The sequence below is a fragment of the Macrosteles quadrilineatus genome, unplaced genomic scaffold (genome assembly GCF_028750875.1).
Source record: "Macrosteles quadrilineatus isolate MER2022 unplaced genomic scaffold, UCM_ALF_1.0 Scaffold_8__2_contigs__length_117827958, whole genome shotgun sequence".
NCBI classification, from domain to species: Eukaryota; Metazoa; Arthropoda; class Insecta; order Hemiptera; family Cicadellidae; genus Macrosteles; species Macrosteles quadrilineatus.
Window position 1 is genome coordinate 27,328,647 of NW_026542601.1, and position 22,037 is coordinate 27,350,683.

At 35.4% G+C, this 22,037-nt stretch overlaps 1 protein-coding gene across 7 annotated transcripts in view; it reads left to right on the forward strand.

Moving 5' to 3' along the window:
• Window positions 1–21,857, forward strand: part of LOC129000963 (neural-cadherin) — a 477,113-nt gene extending 455,256 nt beyond the window's left edge. For 5 of the 7 annotated variants that reach the window (XM_054428064.1, XM_054428062.1, XM_054428063.1 and 2 more), the window contains 22 exons: window positions 462–648; window positions 936–1,342; window positions 2,016–2,165; window positions 2,907–3,212; window positions 4,272–4,418; window positions 4,754–4,880; window positions 6,042–6,250; window positions 6,620–6,952; window positions 7,869–8,075; window positions 8,485–8,756; window positions 9,410–9,615; window positions 10,141–10,283; window positions 10,686–10,946; window positions 11,292–11,431; window positions 13,031–13,241; window positions 13,604–13,717; window positions 14,033–14,219; window positions 14,717–14,906; window positions 15,581–15,822; window positions 17,750–17,950; window positions 18,886–19,044; window positions 19,358–21,857. In XM_054428064.1, the coding sequence (XP_054284039.1) occupies window positions 462–648; window positions 936–1,342; window positions 2,016–2,165; window positions 2,907–3,212; window positions 4,272–4,418; window positions 4,754–4,880; window positions 6,042–6,250; window positions 6,620–6,952; window positions 7,869–8,075; window positions 8,485–8,756; window positions 9,410–9,615; window positions 10,141–10,283; window positions 10,686–10,946; window positions 11,292–11,431; window positions 13,031–13,241; window positions 13,604–13,717; window positions 14,033–14,219; window positions 14,717–14,906; window positions 15,581–15,822; window positions 17,750–17,950; window positions 18,886–19,044; window positions 19,358–19,473 (4,515 nt within the window). In that variant the 3' untranslated portion in view covers window positions 19,474–21,857. Of the gene's footprint in view, window positions 1–461; window positions 649–935; window positions 1,343–2,015; window positions 2,166–2,906; window positions 3,213–4,271; window positions 4,419–4,753; window positions 4,881–6,041; window positions 6,251–6,619; window positions 6,953–7,868; window positions 8,076–8,484; window positions 8,757–9,409; window positions 9,616–10,140; window positions 10,284–10,685; window positions 10,947–11,291; window positions 11,432–13,030; window positions 13,242–13,603; window positions 13,718–14,032; window positions 14,220–14,716; window positions 14,907–15,580; window positions 15,823–16,571; window positions 16,811–17,749; window positions 17,951–18,885; window positions 19,045–19,357 lie in introns of all 7 variants that reach the window. The other 2 variants (XM_054428065.1, XM_054428066.1) reach the window with 1 other exon arrangement.
• Window positions 21,858–22,037: the final 180 nt, after the last annotated feature.

The window sequence follows — 22,037 nt, forward strand, 5'->3', positions numbered from 1 at the left end:
GCAAAGCACGGGTACAACAGCTAGTACTTAATACTTTTCATTGAAATGGCGACCATACAAAGTAGAATGAATGGAGATGAGTGTAGGATGAGTGGCGCGATCTTGTAGTCTTGTTACCTCAGCTGTTAATTAATAGCCCATACAGCTAATGGCAACTAAAGGGACCTATAGTTTATAGTGGAATCCAACCTATGTTTTTGCCTTGGTATTAATGAATTGGTCTAATTACCTAAAAAAAGTATTTAAAAAAAACAAAAAAATTAGCTTTTAGACTTGGAATGTAAAACAACCCAATGTTAGTTTTGTCACACACATTTTTTACAGCAACACTACCTAGGTGCTTTTTAAGTTAAACATGAATGTAACTTGCGTTTAGAGTGGATCTGTGTAGCTTTATCACTGTCTAAGATCAGCTGTTTCTTGGGGCAAGACCATTTATTTCACATGTGACTTGTCTGCAGCCCCTGGATAGAGATCAGCCCAATGGTAGGCCGCAGTGGAGGTTTACAGTGTTTGCACAAGACGAAGGAGGGGAGGGTCTCGTCGGCTACGCAGATGTTCAAGTTAACCTGAAGGACATCAACGACAACGCTCCCATCTTCCCTCAGGGTGTCTACTTTGGCAACGTCACCGAAAATGGAACCGCAGGTGAGTCTTGCCTTTTTTAAGACATTTATTATTAAAAAAAAAAAATTAAATCTATCATAGTTTTGTCCAAAATGCTTTGTAGTTTTATATACCTCTCATGCAACAAAACTGTTTAACCCATCTCAAAGGAGAGTGTCATCAAGTTTAAAAGCTAAATGATACCTAGAGCTAGAAGTAAGATTCTTCCAACAATTTCATGTAATCTTGTTTCAATACTATTGTCATTTCTGTGTTTTTATTTTATGTACCATTCTCTATCCCAAAAATTGAAACAATTTCTCTCGCAGGTATGGTGGTGATGACTATGACTGCAGTGGACTACGATGACCCTACTGAGGGAACCAACGCCAGACTCATATACTCCATCGAGAAGAACGTGATAGAAGAGGAGACGGGGTCACCCATCTTTGAAATAGAATCAGAAACGGGAGTGATCAAGACGGCAGTGTGTTGTTTGGACCGTGAAAGAACTCCGGATTATTCAATACAAGTGGTCGCGATGGACGGTGGGGGGTTGAAAGGGACAGGGACGGCATCGATACGAGTGAAAGATATAAATGATATGCCTCCTATGTTTACCAAAGACGAGTGGTTTACGGAAGTGGACGAAACTGACGGAACAAACTTACCGGAGACTCCGATCTTGACGGTTACAGTGCATGACGAGGACGAGACCAACAAGTTCCAGTACAAAGTAAGTTTTGTTATGATTTACATTTCAACTTGATTTATATTTGGAGATTCATGTCCAATTGTCCATTTCCTTAAATTTTAAGAAATCACTCACGAACCGAGAGATTTTCAACCTTTAGTGACAATTGTTTAACAAATTGAGAACTTGAGGGAGATTTATAAAATATAACTGAATTAGTTATAGCATGGAATTGTTAGGTACCTACCGTACCTTTTGTAATAATTACAATTATTGTAAACTTATTAATACTCGTCTATCAAGACTCCTATACTTACTAATTGCTCTTCTTTCTTTTTTCTGATGACGAGGAATAGTTTCAAAGTTACAATATTTTTCAAAATTCAAACCCCAATAAAAGATAAAGATGCCATATTGTTATCATTCTATAGAATAATTATGCTATTCAATGAGATGTCTACTGTGATGGAAAAAAACAAGATTTGAAGAAAAACCAAATAATTAAACAAAAAAAACATATTTTTAACTCAGAAATTCTAGCTTTAGGGTTAAACACGTTTACACTGAAATGACTTAAGTTTATTTGGGTTAAGTTTTCCAAAGACTAAGATTTACTATATAGTGCACTTGAAAAAATATGCAGTATGCAGGTATTTGGTACGATGTTTGTCCTTTCATACCATTTATTTAAAGTTCAACTTGAACTTTGATCTAGGTTATTGAAAACAGCGGTTATGGTGCAGACAAATTCACAATGGTCAGAAATAATGATGGCACTGGATCTTTGAAAATTGTTCAACCTCTGGATTACGAAGACCAACTACAAAGCAACGGTTTCCGCTTCAGAATACAAGTTAATGACAAGGTAAGAAATAATAGACTTTTCCTTGAGTAAGTTATCTCCTTGAGGATAACCAAGCTTTTTAATGGTTCTTCTTACTTTTTAGTTATGTGGATTCTTTGATCTTATTTATATTACAGTTAACTCAAGAAGTCGATGTATTATAATTACTTCTTCAGGGTATAGTCTGATCATGGTTATCTCTTAATATCTTAGGTGGCTTTTCTACTATTATGCTTTTTTATGCCAGAATGCAACAATGAACTCTGCATTGCTTAAGTAGACAATTCTAGACTATTGTCCAGCAACAATAGCATCAGGGAAAAATCAGAGACAATGTAGTTTTAATGTATAAATAGAAGTAGATACAGATAGCTTGGATAATATTTATAGATTTTGGGCTGATCATAGCAAAGCCAAACCTCTCTCTCTCTTTTTCTTTGAGAAAAGTTTTTCAAAAACGTAATATAGCTATACCTACTTTTTTAATCATTAAAAATTATGATTTTCAGGATTGTTTTACTGGTTTTGTGCTGACTTATAGCTTTATTTTTTACGAGGAGATAGATCATAAACCATATTAGGCTTTGTTTTTTAAAGCATGCTCCAAAGCGCTGACCTTTGTCCTGAGGATATTTTCTTATGTCTTAAGCATCCAGTACCTCAATTTCTAGACATCATAGACTGGAGTTTAGTAAATACTGTTTAGCAGTATAAGCTAATAATTTGTTTGTGAAGTCTCAAACAACTAAACTGTTTTTGTAGGGTGAAGACAACGACAACGACAAGTACCATGTTGCCTACTCATGGGTTGTTGTCAAGCTAAGAGACATCAACGACAACAAGCCACAGTTCGAGCGACCGAACATTGAAGTCTCGGTTTACGAGAATGCTGAGGTCGGCAAATCTCTGGAAACATTCAAGGCTAGTGATCCTGATCAAGGAGGCAAAAGCAGAGTCTCGTTCGCCATCGACAGATCTTCGGACAGGAAGCGACAGTTTTTGATCAGTCAAGAAGGCACTGTGACGATACAACGTCAACTTGACAGAGAAGAAACCCCTCGACATCAGGTATGTATTTCACAATTTTATCATAAATTTCTTCTATATGCACAAGAGGTGTCTTTCTGTGTAGGAGTGTGTACAGAGTGACTAGATACTACTACACTAGTGATACATTTTAAGACAATACACATATTATTGTTGAAAATAAAATCCAAGTTCACTTAAACATACAATATATTGTTGCGGGCTTAGCAGGTTCTTTACAAATAAAACTTGGCGATTCTATAATAACTATTTATTTACACTAATTATTCTATATTTACAGATATTACAATTACCTAACACCTAACTAACCCTATCTAACCTAGCTAAAGCCTATTCTAATTTACAATGATTCTACTTACAGCTAACCTTTTACAGGATTTATCACTACTTCTGTTACAGCACTGTCACTACACTGTCACTAGTGTCACTACACTGTATCTACACTGTTACTGCCACTAGCACTAGCACTGGTCACTAACACCGACGGGCGCTTGCCGCGACGATTCTCGGAAGGCTCAACTCAACTCAACTCCGTGTGCCGGAAGACGGTCCCTTATATAAGCTTGCCGTAGAACATTCTAGAGTGGAGAGTTCGAGTATCCGTTGTTTACAAACCGGCGTGGAAGTGTAGAAGGTTCTGGAGCCCCTATTGAGGTAGTCCGTTGACATGGGTCTATTGTCTATCACTGGCGCGTTCGGAGAACCCGTGTAAACAAACAATCCTTTTGAGACGACGCCTGGCTATTGTTGCGCGGGGCTCCTGACTTGTAACAATATGAACTTTAATCAATTCTAATAAATACCTAAAACCAGTAAGACCTAACCGAAAGAAAGGTACCGGAACTCTGTTCCTCCGCGTTCCCCCACAAATCGAGCAATGCCTAAAACTTATTTTACCATTTATCTTTGGCTCTTGTTACAGCATTTTAGTGCTCTTAAGATGTAATATATACTAACGGTTCTTAATGTAACAATAAAAATCATACTGAACTAAGTAAAGAATCAACAGTTTCACATAATGTTATGCCTCAAAGATTTAATACACAAACCACTCAGTACAATTACTGTCCACCTTTGTAGGTGAAGATCCTGGCCATTGATGATGGGGTTCCGCCCAAGACTGCCACAGCCACCTTGACTGTCATTGTACAAGACATCAACGACAACGCTCCCATGTTCCTGAAGGAATATCGTCCAGTCCTACCGGAGCATGTTCCACCTCGCAAGGTAAGCATGTTATGTTAATTTTGTAAATTCTTTCAAGTTTGCTCTTGCTTCAAATTTCTCAATTTAAAATTCATCATTTGCCTTTTTATTTATAGTTGACAAATAGTTAACTCTGTATATTTTATTTTATTTTGGTCTATATCAAGGGGTGTTCATATTTTCATTTGCTAGCATTTTTTACCATGAATTCATTACAACATACTTAAAATGTTCTGCTTTTTGTAACATATTAAAATGTCTTTCCTCCTAAAAGTGTCTGAACCTTAATTACATTAACGCAAAAAATTCACTGAGCAAAAAATATTTTACATACTTTGACATTTTTTTCCCTGAAGGTCGTAGAAGTGCTGGCGACAGACGATGATGATCGTAGCAAGTCCAATGGTCCTCCTTTCACATTCCGAATGGATCCCAACGCAGACGACATCATACGAGCCTCTTTCAAAGTGGAACATGACCAGAGTAAGTTCCTCATAATTTCTAGTTTACTTGTCTGTCAACCCATTGTAAAATCTGAAGCGTGAATTGGTTTAGGTTTCATGTCCGATTAGGTTTGAGCTGCTATTATAATATATTAAATATTCTTCATACTTTCGGGTGAATTTTAGTGAGTGTGGATTTCTTCTTATCTGATTGAGAAATGGTAAATATTTTTTTTTATCAAATAAAATCATTCTTTATTTGTAGTTACATTTAAAAAATACAATGGCGTCATACAAAAATATAACTTAAAACTAGTACAAGATTTTTTTTTCTTACATTAAGGTATTTAAGTTGTGAAATAGCAAGTAAATAATCAGTGAAAAATAAAATACACTCAAAGTATACTGGCCAAAAACATAGACCACCTTAAAATTGTCCTCAGCTGATTGTGATCCAAAAGGATGACAAATTTATGGTATTTACTCAGGGGAGGTATAGAAGAGGCTACGATGACAGCTGAGGGCTTCTTATTAGCTGAGGGAACGCCATTACCGTAACAAAACGTTCGATAGCCATCGGCCTCGGTGGTCCAATGGTTAGCGTGCCGGGCTGGTATACTGAAGGTCCCGGGTTCGAATCCCGCTGGTTGCATTAACTTTTTGTCCAAGATTTTTTTATTATCAGCAAGTTTGGTTGGTTTGGTTTGGTTGGTTTGGTTTGGTTATTACAGTTTAATTTTATTATTAAGTCATTATAAAATTTTAATTGAGCAATTTCTAGTTTTATTTAATAAACAGAATTATTTTTCCGATTACTAAACTTTTGTTATATTATTTCTTTATCAGCAAGTTTGGTTAGTTCGGTTAGGTTATGATAGTTTAATTTTATAATTAAAAATAGTAAAATTGAATTTGAGGCATTTATAATTTTATTTTATGAACAGAACTATTTTTGCGATTAGTAAACCTTTATTGCCAAAGTGCTCTCTACTACAGCGCTGTTCACGGAGGAATTTTGAACTAAATGCCTCATTTGTACCTCCCCTAAGTCAGACCCCAAATTTATAAGCCTGTGTTAAAAATTTGCAGTATTGATCAGATTAGATTCCATATCTCTTCTAGTCATTATCTTTCCATATTGCCTACACTGTAAATTTCTTTGCTTATCACAATTTTTTAACTTCATACTCTTCATTCACAGAGGGAGCTAACGGAGACGGGATGGCAGTCGTGTCTTCACTGCGGTCGTTTGATCGGGAGCAGCAGAAGGAGTATTTGATCCCGATTGTGATCAAGGACTCCGGTAACCCAGCAATGTCCGGCACCAGCACTCTTACTGTGATCATCGGCGATGTCAATGACAATAAGATGCAGCCCGGATCCAAGGAGATTTTTGTTTACAACTACATGGTAATATCCGTAAACTTTGTTTACAGCTGTAATTTTTAAAGCAAACAAATTTATCAATCTTCACTTTTATTTTTTATTTTAGTTCTGTCTGCCTTTTTGTCCTTTTTAATTGCCCTGATATCTGTGATTGGTACACTCTCAGGTTTAAAATCATACACAGTTTACCCCTTGATTTTTATATGGAAAGCAATATTAATAATAAAAAAAAGTTATGCCAAAGTATTGAAAGTAATACATCTCAGTCTCCATTATACTCAACAAAATTCTAAATCACAGGACTGTTACAAAAAAATTATCTACTCTACTAGCTGTAAGTAATATCCTTTATTTCAACAATACAAAAAAACTAAAAAAAACATGTAATTTCAGGGTCAAGCGCCAGACACTGAGATAGGCAGAGTTTACGTTTACGATCTTGATGACTGGGATCTGCCCGACAAGAAGTTCTACTGGGAAGGACAAGAACATCCGAGGTTTAAGCTGAACGAAGACTCGGGAATGATAACGATGCGGCAAGGGACTCAGGGGGGTCGGTACCAGTTGAGGTTCAAAGTGTACGATCGTAAACACACGCAGACTGACATTCCTGCCAATGTGACAGTGACTGTGAAAGAGATTCCTCACGAAGCAGTGGTCAAGTCAGGTTCTGTGAGGTTGGCTGGGATCACGGATGAGGACTTCATCAGAGTATGGAACTACAGGGTGAGTCAAGATTTGATGGACTTTGTGAATATAATGCAATACAAATCAGAAAATAAATGTTCAAAAGACTCAAACAAAACTGACACAATTTGCAGCCATTAACGTTAAAACAGTTACTATAATCCTGAAGTGACAACTGATAAAATTAGACAAATAAAAAAGCTCTATTACATAGTTTGTTTATGGATTTATTTCAGATTTATTTAAGATTAAGATTTATTTGGATTTATTTAATCCTTCTTAGGCAAATGAACATTGTTAACGTTAACAACTGAAATCAGAATTTTCATTTCATTTCATCTATATTTTATCATATTGACGTCCCAGCAATAGTTCGGCACCAGGATTATCTCTGTGATCTTCGGTGATGTCAATGACCGTAAATGATCAATATAAATATTATCATGTTAAAGCATAATATTCACACATGTTATGTTATTGAATAATATTAGCATAATATTTTATGGTTTACATATTATAGATTTTGATAGGCGCACTAATTGAAATTTGAGGAGTTTAGGTGCAAGCAAAGGTAACAAACCTATAAAAGTTTGATTATTGAACTTAAATTGTCAGAGTTATATGACTGAGGAACGTATAGAAAAGAATCTTTAGTATTACTTTCCTCCTGCTAATTATATATTTTTGTTCAATTTTTATGACTCTTGGTCAATTGCTGCACCACCATAATCACATCAAAGTTCTCCCCAGTCATAGACTGTATTGTTCAACAAAATATGTTCTTTAGTCTCAAGATCATAAATCTAAAGACTTGATAAAATTATGAAACAACTCGTAATATGTCAAACTGTTCATTTTCACACTGTTTGTGAAAAGTACTGAAAAGCTCTAAGTAACAAGTCACAGAGTACTATTGTAAATTGTAATATTAATTATACCTTTGGACTGTTCACAGACACAAAGCATTGTGAGAAGTAAAGCAGATAGATTCAGAGACAAGCTGGCTGATTTGCTGAACACAGAGCGAGACAACGTTGATGTGTTCAGTGTACAGTTACGACGTAAACACCCTCCACTCACAGATGTGCGGTTTTCCGCTCACGGCTCCCCCTACTACAAGCCCGTCAAACTAAATGGGCTAGTGCTCATGCACAGGGAAGAGGTATGTCAAGTTACCTCCAGTTTTTTTTTCAGTATCTTACAAGAGAAAGATGTTCTTCTTACTTTGACAACATTTACAAAAGGCCAAATATAAATAGTAATATAGGACCAGGGTTTGGACCTTACTTAAAAAATGGCAATGGTGTAGAAAGATAAATTATAACACTGTATCCTCTTATGTTATTGACCTTGATAAAAACTTTACTTCAATAAAATTTATTGTACTTAAAATTCAGTAATCTTTACAAAGACTATTAAATCTTCTTTTAATATTAAACTCAAATTCTTTTCATTCAGGATTAACTTACATTTTTCAGCTTCACATATTTTAAGTTCTTAATTAGAAACTATTAAAATCTCTAATCTAATCCCCTCCTGACTCTTGTTTCATCCATGTTTTCTCATTTCAGATCGAGAAGGATGTCGGAATCAACATTACAATGGTCGGAATTGACGAGTGCCTTTATGAGAACCAGAACTGCGAGGGCAGTTGTACCAACACGCTGGATATCAGTAATTTGCCGTACATGGTGAACGCGAACAAGACAGCGTTGGTGGGTGTGAGAGTGGACGTGATCGCAGAGTGTACGTGTGGAGCCAGGAACTTCACCAAGGGAGAGTCCTGTAGAAGCAACCCCTGTCACAACGGAGGACGCTGTGTGGAGGGCAGATACGGACTGACGTGAGTGTTTTAGCCGTTATCGCTTTTTGCATTTTAAGTATTTTTTTAGACGGAAGGTATTCTAATATTTTGAACGTAGCCTGTTATTTAAATATGTCTGTACTGTAGCATTGTTTTCCAAATCCAACATCTATTTTAAGGCATTTTTCCTGAACATGATTATTTATTTGCAATACTAAAACTGGCTCTTTCATTCCAGTTATTTCTTAAACCAACAGTTTTAGGAAAGTTCACTGTAAATCTGAATTAGATTTAGGTCAACCAATGTAATGTAATTTGGGATTAAGTAACTTAAATTTTTGTATATACTAAAAATCCGGCTGAAAAGTATCCTCAAAACATAAATTATGGCACAAGGCAAGACAAAATAACGAACAAAAATATTTTATTGCTGCCAAGTACACTTACCTCATCTAATTTCCTCCATCAAATTTGCCTTGAAGCATTACTTTTGAAAAATAATTTCAGACCCAGATTATCAGATGTTTTTTTACTGCACCAAAAAGATTTTAATTTTCTTGAGATTAATAGGAAAAGTTTCCTAAACCTAATCAGTCAAGAATCCAGAGATTCTAATTCTCAACAGATTTTAAAATTATCTTTTAGCATTTATATCTACACCTTCACCCTGACACCAGTGTTTGATTCAACAGGTGTTCGTGTCCGAGCGGCTACTCAGGTCCAAGGTGTCAGCAGACGGCTCGTAGTTTCAGAGGGAACGGCTGGGCGTGGTATCCACCGCTGGAAATGTGTGATACTTCTCACCTCAGTCTGGAGTTTATCACCAGGAAGGGTGATGGTCAGCTGCTCTACAACGGCCCCATCGTCCCTCCCGAGCCTGAGGAAGCCATGGTGTCAGGTTAGTCCGTGATACTCGCCTTTGTGAGAATTTTTAGTAAATTTTCATTTATTGTGTTAATTGAGGCTAGAATTATTTTAGACCAGAGAGCCGCAATATTATCACATAGGTAAAAGCTATTGGTGATTGGTAAGATTTGAACCTAAAACCTCAGGGTCAAACTCTTCTGCTAGACCGGCGACACGCTCCCCAAATATGTGTACTTAATTGTTTCTATTTGCTGATTTAAATGTTTCTTACTTCCTTTTTATAATAATTTTTCTCTCTTTGGTGTCAAAGAAATAATTATAATGCATAACAAAATATGGTGGATAGAATCAGAAGATTCAGAAGTTTCCTAAATACCAATCCAAAATCATCAACCTTTGTGATTAATTATGCAACTTGTGTACACCATAGGAATTTAAAAAAAGAATGTACCGATTACTCTTTTCTTACTGCAGTATTGTCAGAATACTCAGAAGTCTTGTTATAGAATGTAGGTATGGGGTTACTAAAGCTAATATAAATTGTAAATAATTTCAGATTATATATCTCTGGAACTCGAGAGAGGGCAACCTCGATTGTTGATTGACTTTGGTTCTGGAACTTTAGAACTCAAAGTGAAGACAAAGAAGAGTTTAGATGACGGAGAATGGCACAGAATAGACATCTTCTGGGACACTGAGGTAAGCATCAGTTGAGTACAAGCCGCAGAAAATCTAAGGCTAAGAGAATTTATATTTACACAGGTTTTCAGTAAAAGTAATTTCAGTCTTGGATAAGGCCAGTAAAGCTTTTGAGCTTCTTTGATGCAAGGAATACAAACAATTAATTATAGTTTTCATACAATGAAATAAAGAAATTGTTTCTAATCTCATTCCTTAAAGTACTCCCGCTCTATTTTTATTTTTAGTCTACAATTTTGCTTTTTTACGGTACTTTTAAATTTTCATCAAGAGAATTATGTTTTTTTTTCAGCATTTTGACAAAACTTAATTATTGATTGATCATATCACTGTTATAGTTTATATAGTATAAACACAAACAATAAACACCAGTGGTTTTTATCTTCTAAAATTACTTTACAGAACGTGCGGCTGGTAGTGGATTATTGCAAGTCAGCTGATATTTCTGAGCTGGAGGATGGAACGCCCCCAGAGTTTGATGACTCAAGCTGTCAGGCTCGCGGTACGATCCCTCCGTTTAACGAGTACCTTAACGTCAACACACCACTACAGCTTGGTGGCAGATACGTTCAGGAGTTTGATCCTACTCTGTACCACTGGCAGGCCATGCCCTATGGTAAGGGCTTCGATGGCTGTATCAGGAATCTCTTCCACAACAGCAAAGTAAGTATAATGTCATACTGTGAAGATACAGTACTATTTGTTTTATTATGATTTTTTCTCTATATCTTTTCTCCAGTAACAATCAGTGATCAGAAATCAGTAATAGATTGCAGAACACTTATCAGAAACTAATTAAACCACATTTGTTTTCATTATTAACTGGCTACAGTTTTAACGCACGTTGAGAATATATGTTGAAAATGTATTTATAATCAGAACTTCAGCTTATACTGACTTGCCTATATTATTCTTACTGTGCTATAATTATTAATACCTGGTTCACCAACTGTAGTTTTATGCTGTAGCAAAGCACAGTTTGGTATTAACTGTCCTGTTTCCCCACAGTTATATGATCTGGCACATCCTGGCCTGTCGCGGAACAGTGTGTCTGGATGTCCACAGACAGACGAAGTGTGTAACAGTCAGGAAGCGACGTTCCGCTGCTGGGAACACGGAGTCTGCGTGGGAAGTCTGTCTGAGGCGAGGTACGCAGAAAGCTATATGTTACAATATTGTACACAACAATAGCAAAGAGAGAGCAAAGAGGTTGCAAGGAGAAAGTAGAAGTTTGATTGAGTTCATGTTTCTTTGTTCAATTGAATTTTAGTTTATGAAGTTGACTATCCTGAATAAATTTACGGGGATTGCTTTGTTCAGATGGCATAAAATTAATGGCTGAAAAAATTGGAGCTTCTGTTAGGAATATGTAGCGCTCAAATCTTAGCTTTCCTATGACAAAATTAGCTGGTCATTTTAAGGAAAACATATTAAAATACAGATTTAAGTATACAACAACAACAACAGATAGATAACAACAGATAGATACAACAATAGATTCATAAAAAATCAGGTGACAGTCCTACTAAACTGCTTGCTGTCCATTGACTGCGTCTTATTTACACTCCTGAAGCAAGGTTTGTAAGTCGTCAACACTGTTTTTCTACAACTCCTTAAAATGAATTGGGCTTTGCTGGAATTGAACTTGTTTTTTATGCTAAGGTACTAGTTATTAACCACTATAACTATTGTTGCAAGGGGAAAATATTGTTGGAAGATAAAATGTGTTCCAGACCGAGTACTACTTCTTCCGTTCACAGTTTTCTTCTAAAATCATTCAAGGAACCCCCAAAGAAACCTCCTGTGGCAGAAGAAAGGTTTATCTTCCCCTTTGACAAACCCTGTTAATCATTTACTTCCCGGTAGAATAAAAGTTGCAATGTAAACCATGAGTAGGAGTAAAGAGTACTTACCATGTTTAATTGATTTTGAGCTGTTTTTAATTACAAGTCATTAAGCATACCATAGGAACTTGACAATTAAAATTGCTTTTGAAAACTGAGTGTTTAGTGTTATGTCAGCTCGGGTCTTTACAAGTATATCTTTGAAATTATTTAGAAAGAAAAAAGTATATTTTGACCTTTTAAATTTTATACTGGTAATATATAGTCTATGGTTTTTTTTAATAACCCTAAAAGTTATTAACACATTTGTTGGTATCAAGCTGATGTAATGATTTATTGAAACCAGTTCCACTCTATTAAAAGTAAAAGAATAATAGGTAAAATCTTATTATTCCTCCCTTTAGTAAGTTTACCTATACAGTATTAAACTACTTCTCCTTATGCTCCTCTAAATATTCATCATACAGTACTCTTAAGTTTCACTAATCCTGTCACTTCATAGATTCATTTATTTGATAGTATATTGTTGTTTTCATGCCGTACCTTGGTAATAAATGATAGCACAGTTTCCAGAGTGTTTTAAGTAAATTCGTCATAAGTAACGTGGTAGCTTTAGCTTTAACCTGAAAGTAAATTTTATTTATTTCAAAACTAACTCTTGACATTCTTAAAGTGATGATTAAATCAAAAGTAAACAAATATAAAATGTTTAATTTTTTAAAGTTTTTTTTTTGTATTTTTCTTCATTGCCTTGAACTTTAATACATATTTTTTACATGAACTATAACTAAGATGTCAAAAAATTTTAGTTGTTTTAACTTTAATTTTCTAAATTTTGTTTTCATGTTGAACACTTTCACACCATTTTATGTTCTAAACTAAAGTTCTGTGTTATTTCTCCAGATGTCAGTGCCTTCCTGGTTTTACCGGGCCCGCTTGTAACACTCCCACGATACCGACTACCTTCAAGCCGCAGAGCTACGTCAAGTATGCACTCAGCTTTGAGCCGGACAGATTCTCTACCCAGATACAGCTGAGGTTCCGGACGAGGGAGGAGCACGGAGAACTGTTCAGGGTTAGCGATCAGCACAACAGAGAGTACGCAATATTAGAGGTGAGCCTGTTACAGATTTATCAGCTTATTGTTTAAGTGCAAAAAGAACATTGTTAGGACAGTAGTGTACACCTGAGTTGTGGATACAATCTTAACTGAAGTACTGTTAAACGTTGGATCAATAAAGTCGTTTTGCTTGGCTTGGTCGTTTGGAGCATTAAATAAACGTACATTACGCCAAGCAAGAACACAGTTTTTTTATGTGGGTGAAGACTTTGTCCTTTTAATTTGCAATGGTAGTCCTGTACAGCTGTATCTAATGTGGTTTAACATTAGCTACTAGAGTGAAAATATATGCTCAATGTTGTTTGTTGTGGGATGTGTATGAGTGTGTTAGATACTGAACATGTTGTATTTTGCAGATAAAGGATAGCAAGCTACACTTCCGCTACAACCTCAACAGCTTGCGAACAGAGGAGAAGGACATCTGGTTGAGTGCCATCACTGTAGACGACGGACAGTGGCACGTGGCCAAGGTAAATAAAGTCTTGATGTCTTATCATTGAATTGTAACTACTAGGATTGTAGACTGCATTAGAATGGAATATATTCTTTTGAAAATTTTTGTAAAAAAAGACACTGTAAATCTAAACGTTTAAAAAAGTATGTATCAATTTTTTTTTTACTTTTCATTGAAGTCCTATTTTATTCAAAGTCTCATAACCTGAAGATAAAAATTTTGTATAACAGTAACCATAAGGTGTTTTCTGTAAGCAGTATGTGTATAATATATTAGCAGATTTTAAGCTTTTTCCAGTTAGTTGTGCTACAGTATTCTATCTGTTCTGCAGGTATCTCGCTACGGTTCCTCTGCCACACTGGAGCTAGATGGAGGTGAAGGTCGAAGGTACAACGAGAGTTTCACATTCGATGGACACCAGTGGCTCCTAGTGGATAAACAGGAAGGTGTTTACGCAGGAGGGAAGGCAGAGTACACAGGTGTTCGCACCTTCGAGGTGTACGCTGACTACCAGAAAGGTGTGGTAGCAATTTTGTACAAAAATAGATATGCAATAATTAAGAATTTATTGGAGTAAAATGTTTAAATTATAATTATATAGTTTTCAATTTATTGCTTATTAACCTAGATTGATCTTGTTGGGTTTTAGTTTTTTAAGGAAAAGTATTATCATTAATAGTAACTTAATACCCAAAAAGTCACCTTTTCACAACTGTCTACTATTTTTCTTTTTTTTTAAGTTAAATCACAGTTAATAACTGCCTGTAATCTTGGTCTTTAGAAAATGGCCGTATCATTGAACTGGTGAACATACTGGCCTTTTTTCAAAAACTTACCGACGTGGTTAACCGCAGCTCAGACAGTCGGGAGTGTACTGTAGTTTTGTAGTTTGATTAATATCTTGATTACTGTTTTGCATACTTTCAAAATTTGCCATGTTATTCCTGTTTTTCATACAGGTTTCTTTCTCCTAAAACAAATTATGTAAAGACTGTTCTAACTCAATCCTTTGTAGGTTGTTTGGACGACATAAGACTGGAGGGCAAGCACTTGCCGCTTCCTCCCGCCATGAACGGCACTCAATGGGGCCAGGCCACCATGGCTCGGAACTTGGAGAAGAACTGTCCTTCAAACAAACCTTGCGCCAATGTCATCTGTCCAGACCCCTTCGAATGTGTTGACCTGTGGAACGAATACGAGTGCACGTAAGTGTCCCTAGTGTTCTTAGTAGAGACATCTATAAGAAGGATGAGCAACTGCTCTGCAGTGCATTCAGTCATTCCTGTTGGTTGAGTAATGCAGCAATAGACACACATTTATGCAGCACAATTGCTTTACACTTGATCTTTTTATATTTTAAAAATATGTTATACATTTTTAACTCCAGTGTTTTCTGAAGTAGAAATATGTAATGTAACAAACTAGAACTTTGAATAGGAAAATTGTTTACAGCAACCTTCAAAAGCAATACCTTGGTGTAATAGAGTGCCTAAGAGTTATGATATGAGGATTAGCAAGTCAAACTAAAATCATACATGACGTGATCTTACTAAAAAAAATCAATTTATTATTTCTGTAAGCAAAAATAAGTTACTTTAAGTCTTCCAAAGTTTGCAATCTCTGCATCTTTCAGACTTAGGAAATGATTGTTTTAGTACTTCTTGTGTAACACTTATAATTAATTAACCTCAAGAGATTATTGTTATATTTTATGATTGCAAAAAAACATCAATTTTTAAGGCCCAGCCTGTTCACTCCATTACCCTCCTCACTGTGACACAATTTCCAACATTTCATGTATCTTCAATCCTATTCTTATCCTCGTGCTCTAACAACTCTAAAATCTCCCTTCTAACTCTTCTTCTACTAACACATGCAGCTGTGGGGAGGGGAGGATAGTCTCACCTGACGGGAAGGGCTGCACAGACAAGAACGAGTGTCTAGACAGCCCTTGCCGCAACGGAGGTGTTTGTATCAACCAAGACCCGAGACTCAGGTATCGCTGTGTCTGTCTCGACGGGTTCTGGGGCGAGAACTGTGAGCTGGTACAGGAGGGCCAGACACTCAAGTTGGGGATGGGGGCTCTCGCTGCCATTCTCGTCTGTTTACTCACCATTCTCAGTAAGTCCCTCCCACCCCATACTCGCATATCCAGCTTTTGCCCCTTTCCCAAGTCGTCTTTCCCATGCAATTGATGTTTTTTTTCTCTTAAGTTTTGTTCGCTTTTTTTGGTGCTCCTTTCTGATTACCCTCTGTTGTTCCCCTTCCTCAATCTCGTTGTGTTTCCAATGCAATCAATGTAATGGCTTTCTTCTTTCGGTTTAGTGGCAATGTAATAGTGAGTTGCTTTTGAGTTGATTTTTGTGACTTAATTCACCTGACTCATATTTTTTTTCTATGTTTGTAACTCTAAAAATAACTGCTATAATATTTATTTTGGATCAAACTGTTATCATTTGTATACAGTTTTTTATAATATTGTTTAAATGCATCATCAAATGCCCAAGTAATACATTACAAGGTAAGGGTATCAAAATATTTATTCCAAATGAACTAGAGTTTTTCATCAATCAAAATGCTTTTTCAACAAATTCCGGTTTTTTTCTCTTTAGAGAAGATTCTATGCCTTACCTTACCCGTTTGCTCATGCAGTTGAGCTGGATACTCAAAAATAACTAGTTGAAATATTTACAAGAACACACAATTTTAACTTGACATACCGTACCTACTATACATTCCGTGTTACAAAAAATTTGAACTCAGCAGAACAAAAATCATCACACTATTAACATTGCCGCCCAGCCAAAGAAGCTAGCCATGTAACCCTGCACTGTAACTAGTTGTTGAATGAATGTGAATGTTGGTACTAGTTGTCCCGCCGGGTTCCGCATGCAAGGAATTGATTGTGTCAACGAGAACGAATGTGAGTGGCAACCCTGTCTGAACAACGGCGTGTGTCGAGACTACGCAGACTCTAGACGCTACGCATGCAAGTGTCCGTTAGGCTACACCGGGCTGCATTGTGAACTTGAACTGCTGCAGTCAGGAATCATTCAGCCATCGAAGGACTTTATCATTGCCGTCATTATATGTTTGATTTTATTGCTCAGTGAGTTTTTATTATTTCTTATTATTTTATTATTTCTTTTAAGTTATGTTAGAGCTTTAACACACTACATTCAGAAACTTATCTTGGCAAAAAAGAGTGAAAGGTTGAGAAACTTGTCTGCTGTTTCAAGAGGTATTTTTATTTAATTTTTTTTAACTCATTTTAATACATTTTATGCTTTTCTTGTATCGTGATTTTCTTGGATGCCCCGACCTTAAATTAATATTAGATTTTGTACAGCTTAAATCTATCCACTTGACTGCTGTTATTAAAATACACAATATTAGAATTTTTTTCCCATTTTTTTTTTAGTTAATGTTTCCTTTTATTCTTCATTTAATGTGAAGGAGTGTGGATAGCTCTTTTTTATCATTTTTTTCCATTAACTTATCTTAATTTGGTTTTATTCTTTCAACATTATGTAACAATTGACTGTGTCGTTAAAGTGTTTGTAGCCACTAATTTATATATTTATTTGTATTACGAGTAATTTTATTAATACATATGAATTCTGAATAAACAATTTAGTTTTTGCATTTTGTTGGTTCAAAGAGAATAAATATTCTCAAGAACAAAAACTATACTATATTGTATAAACTTAAAGTTGTTTGATGCATAAAATATAGAAAACGTTAAACATATGCCTACTGTAGTTTCATTAATATTTAATGTGATTAGTTAAATTTAGTTAGGTAGAGTAGAAACATTACTGTAAAAATGCAAACTTCAATATTATATCACTGATTTTCCCCACAAACAAAAGAGTACCGATACTGTTAGTCCAAGCTTTGTTTCTTTGTGTGCAACAATAGGATAAACTGTTCAGGCTACTGTCTTTCACAAATTGGTACAGTTATAATCGTATTTTCAAATCATATAAGACCCGAACCTCGTATGATTTTCTAGTGAACATTTTCCTAACGCTTCACTTGATTGCAGTTCTCGTATTGGTATTCGTGGTGTACAACCGTCGTAGGGAGGCTCACATCAAATACCCTGGACCAGACGATGACGTCAGAGAGAACATCATCAACTACGATGATGAAGGCGGTGGAGAGGACGACATGACAGCGTTCGACATAACTCCGCTGCAGATCCCTATTGGAGGGCCGTTACCGGAGATGGCACCCAAATTAGCATGTAAGTACTCAATTTTTAAATTTCCTCAATTCCTCAAATTGTATTTTTATCTCTAAAAATGTTCCATCGTATTCTTAAAACAATAACTTATGTTTTTTCCATGATACTGATGTTGGTACTGGTGATTGTACAGCTCCCATTACAATTCGAAGGCTGCTGGTTCGATCCTGATTGATTGATTGAAAATCGATCTAGCTTTCCTCAACCATTCTTGTGCTGGGCAGCTGTGTGGTTATAGTACTTTCCAAACTATCAATAGGTTGTCGGTTCAGTCCTGAATAAAGTCAGAAGCTGTTTCTTGGTTCAAAACCTTGATTTAATACTTATTTTAAACACAGTAAACGGTCGTGGTGGAAGGAAATACTGGTCTCAGTTTGTAATTTACCAATTCAATATCTCTGTTTTTTTTATACCAAGTAAATCACTAAAATAAATTATCTACTAGACATAAACATGTTGGTAGATAGAATGTTAGATTAGGGGTTGGAAGTGAAGAAAGTAGGAAGAGAAGGTAGTCTGGTTAATTTGTTATCTTTTTCTTAAATGTTCAATGTGTCTATAGTAAAACTAAGTCTAAGTAATTTAGGAACTTCTGTAGTATCCTGAGACGATGAATAATAAAACCTAAAGTAGGTTATTGGGAATAGGGAAATTATGAAATATAACTCCTATCCTCCTCTTACCTATTTTATTAATCCTCCTTGCAGAGAAATAAACTCTTATCAAGCTTATTAATTATTGGATCAATAGGTCAATGTCCAACAGCTCAGGGGCTACACACATGGATTTAAATTAATAATTATTAGTAAATTCACTACGCCCTATAATTTAACATCCTGAGTTAAAAGACAATTTAGGTATAATACAATAATTTTTAATTATAATCGAGTTTGTCCTGAATTATCCAGAGTAACAATATGGTCTTTGTTTTCCAGTTCCTCCTCTAGGGCAAGAACCAAATGTGGGCATTTTCATTGAAGAACACAAAAAACGGGCAGATTGTGATCCAAACGCTCCGCCATTTGACGACCTGAGAAACTACGCTTATGAGGGAGGTGGCAGTACGGCAGGATCTCTATCTTCGTTAGCTTCAGGTAGGAATATTTAAGTGGATTGATGTTTTCAATATTGAAATTATGACAGTTTCATGTATCAAAAAGTTTTCAACCTTTAAAAAATTTTCTTAAAAAAAAACTTATAATAGTTAGTAAAATCTAAAAGATTTTACTCATTAATACATCAATATTAAGTATAACTTAATTTTTAAATAAGTAACTAGGCATCTCAGAGAATGTAATCAAACGTGTCATTGAGTATTGTACAAAACATGTTTTCTAAATCACAATCACTGATTATTTCAAATATTATCGCCACTTGCTCAATCTGAGTAATTTGTTCTGATTGTAGGCACCGATGACGAGCAGCAAGATTACGATTACCTCGGTGCTTGGGGCCCGCGGTTTGACAAGTTAGCAGACATGTACGGACCGGATGGGGAGAGTGAAGAAGAGGAGGAACAATAAGCAAGAGACAGAATAAGAATCAAAATGAGAGAAAGAAGATTGCGCCGCCAGTTCTAGTCACTCCCTCTCAGGACTTTAGTCGTGTATATTGTGTTCTTCTTCCGACATAACTGTAGTGGCACCATGCACCTACCGTATTGTATTTATACAGGAAACCTTTAGTTAGTCGTACTCAGCTGTTTGTACAAAGTCTGTGTAGCCACCGTATTTGTATTTGTGGGAAATATGTCTTTGTTATTATTATCGGTAAGTAGAGATAATGTAAATAGAGGTGTGAAGTTTTGAAGACACCTTGGGGTGCTAAGCTATCGGGATGTTAATGAGAATTACATTCCATATCTAAATACAGGCATCAATCAAATTTGAGACTTTGAGTTTTCCTCATGTTGAGGTAGTGCCATTGTACATTTGAGGCGGATGTTTAACTATTTATTGAGGCCTAGTCGAATTAAGATCGCCGGTCGAGTAAGATTATTCGCCTATTTTTCCACAAAGATATTAGGACGAGTGTCTCCCTTGCTCGTAAGTTATGATTTAGAATTATTTAATTACGTGTCATGTTCCTTAGTGAAATTTTATTGTGTTTACCTTAGTTTTAAGCTCTCGTTCACCACAAGGTTTTGTACATGGTTCTAGGTTAAAATAATTTATTTTATCTTTGCACTCGACACAATGCAAAGGGTGTTTTTATTCTATCTGTATAAATTGCTTTATTAGTTTAATAGATTTTTTTTGTGTGAGTGAGTGAATACAAATTTTTGGTGACGGAGAAAGGACTACAAACTCCATTGCCATTGACTCTGCTCAAATTACCTGATATTACGTTTTACAACTCAGCTGAACTCCTTTGTTTGGTTTATGCATCGCAGTAGATAAATATGTCTCACAACCGACGTTTTACGTTTTAAATTACCGAACATATATACCACAGGACCCCATCCAACCTAACATTGTTTGATGAAAGTGTCATATTATTTATGTAACTGTGGAACTCATACAATCAACATTTTGTACATCACTTTGTCATATTGAATCAGACAATGCACTTGTGTTACTTGGCGTTCTGTGTCATGTGTCCTGTACTTATATTTGTAAGCCACAGTATCAAAAGTTATTGGAACAGTTTTGTATCAGAAATCAGTGTAATATTCAATAAGTGACGTCAAAGGTTGTCTGAATTAAATCTTCAAATTTATTTTATGGATGTTCTAACTACTTGACGAATAAAACTGTTTTGTATTCTATTTTTAATACCCGTGACAGTGTTCATGCGAACAACAATATATGCTATGGGACTGCTCAAATGTTCTTTGTATACATTACGATGTAGTGCACCATTCTTATTGAGCCTAAGTTAAGCTAGAACAAGCGGTGCGGTGGCTGGTTACACTGCCATTCCAACAAGCAACCGAGATAGCAATATGGATCTGACTTTGTCATTCATTTCAGTTTCAAATAACTCATCGTTCATTACTCCCTAACAGGTAGTTCTTTGATTACAACATCGTGAAGAACAATAATGTACATATATTATTTCATAAACGTTAGTTCCTACCTTTAAATTTTAGTTTTAGTATTTGATTTTACATTTACATTAATTTTTCACCTCTATCGGTTACTTTGGCAGTTTTTACACCAAACATCACAGCAGTCAAATTTTGAGAATTAGATCTCTCACCTACAGATAGATAAAACTATCTTATTCTTTTATAAACCGATTTAATTTTACGCTTTTGAAACTTTCAGTAATGACAATGTACATACGATTCTATTTGGTTTTGAAACTCTGCATTTAATGTTAATTAAACAGTAGTTACTTTTAATAACTCACAACACCTTGTAAAAACATGGACTAAAACACATTTTTAAAATAATTATAGGTGTAAGTGTACATAATTTTAACAATGACTATTTTGTGCATTGTTTTTGAAGTTGATGTTTTTTATCTGCATTTAATCTGTTTGTACATGCATTATTATATGAAAACGCAACCGATCGAAAGCTAGAGCAAACATAGAGTATATTGTTGTGTTATGGCATTAGAGTTACCCCTTGTATAGTTTTCAGTTATACATTGACTGCCTAACCATAGAGACTGAATTCCCTGTTTGTTTTTGTTGATGAACAGTTTCGTTTGATATGTTTGCTGCTGCATTTTTTATTTAATATTACTTAATCCTATGTCATTGTTACGTGCAGCATTCCTAGGTGTACTCATTACAAATTAGGACACTGATATTATTTATTTTTATATTAAGTATGAGTGTGTTTGGTTCGTACTTTGTGTGTTTTGTACAATTATTTTTACGTTCAGCTGTGATTTACCCCTCTAGCTGTATAGTTTCGACATTGAAAAATAATAATAAATTCTCACACCTACTGAACGTCTACGATCTTTTATTCTCCACTGTCACATTTCCCCACCTATTTGTATTTAGTTTAATAACTTACGCTCCAAAACTTGTTCCCATTATTTTTTTGATTTTGGGAGATTTGCTGTAAACAGATTACAATGCGATTTACTACCACTATGGTGGCATTAATACTTAAACTTGTTGATAAGT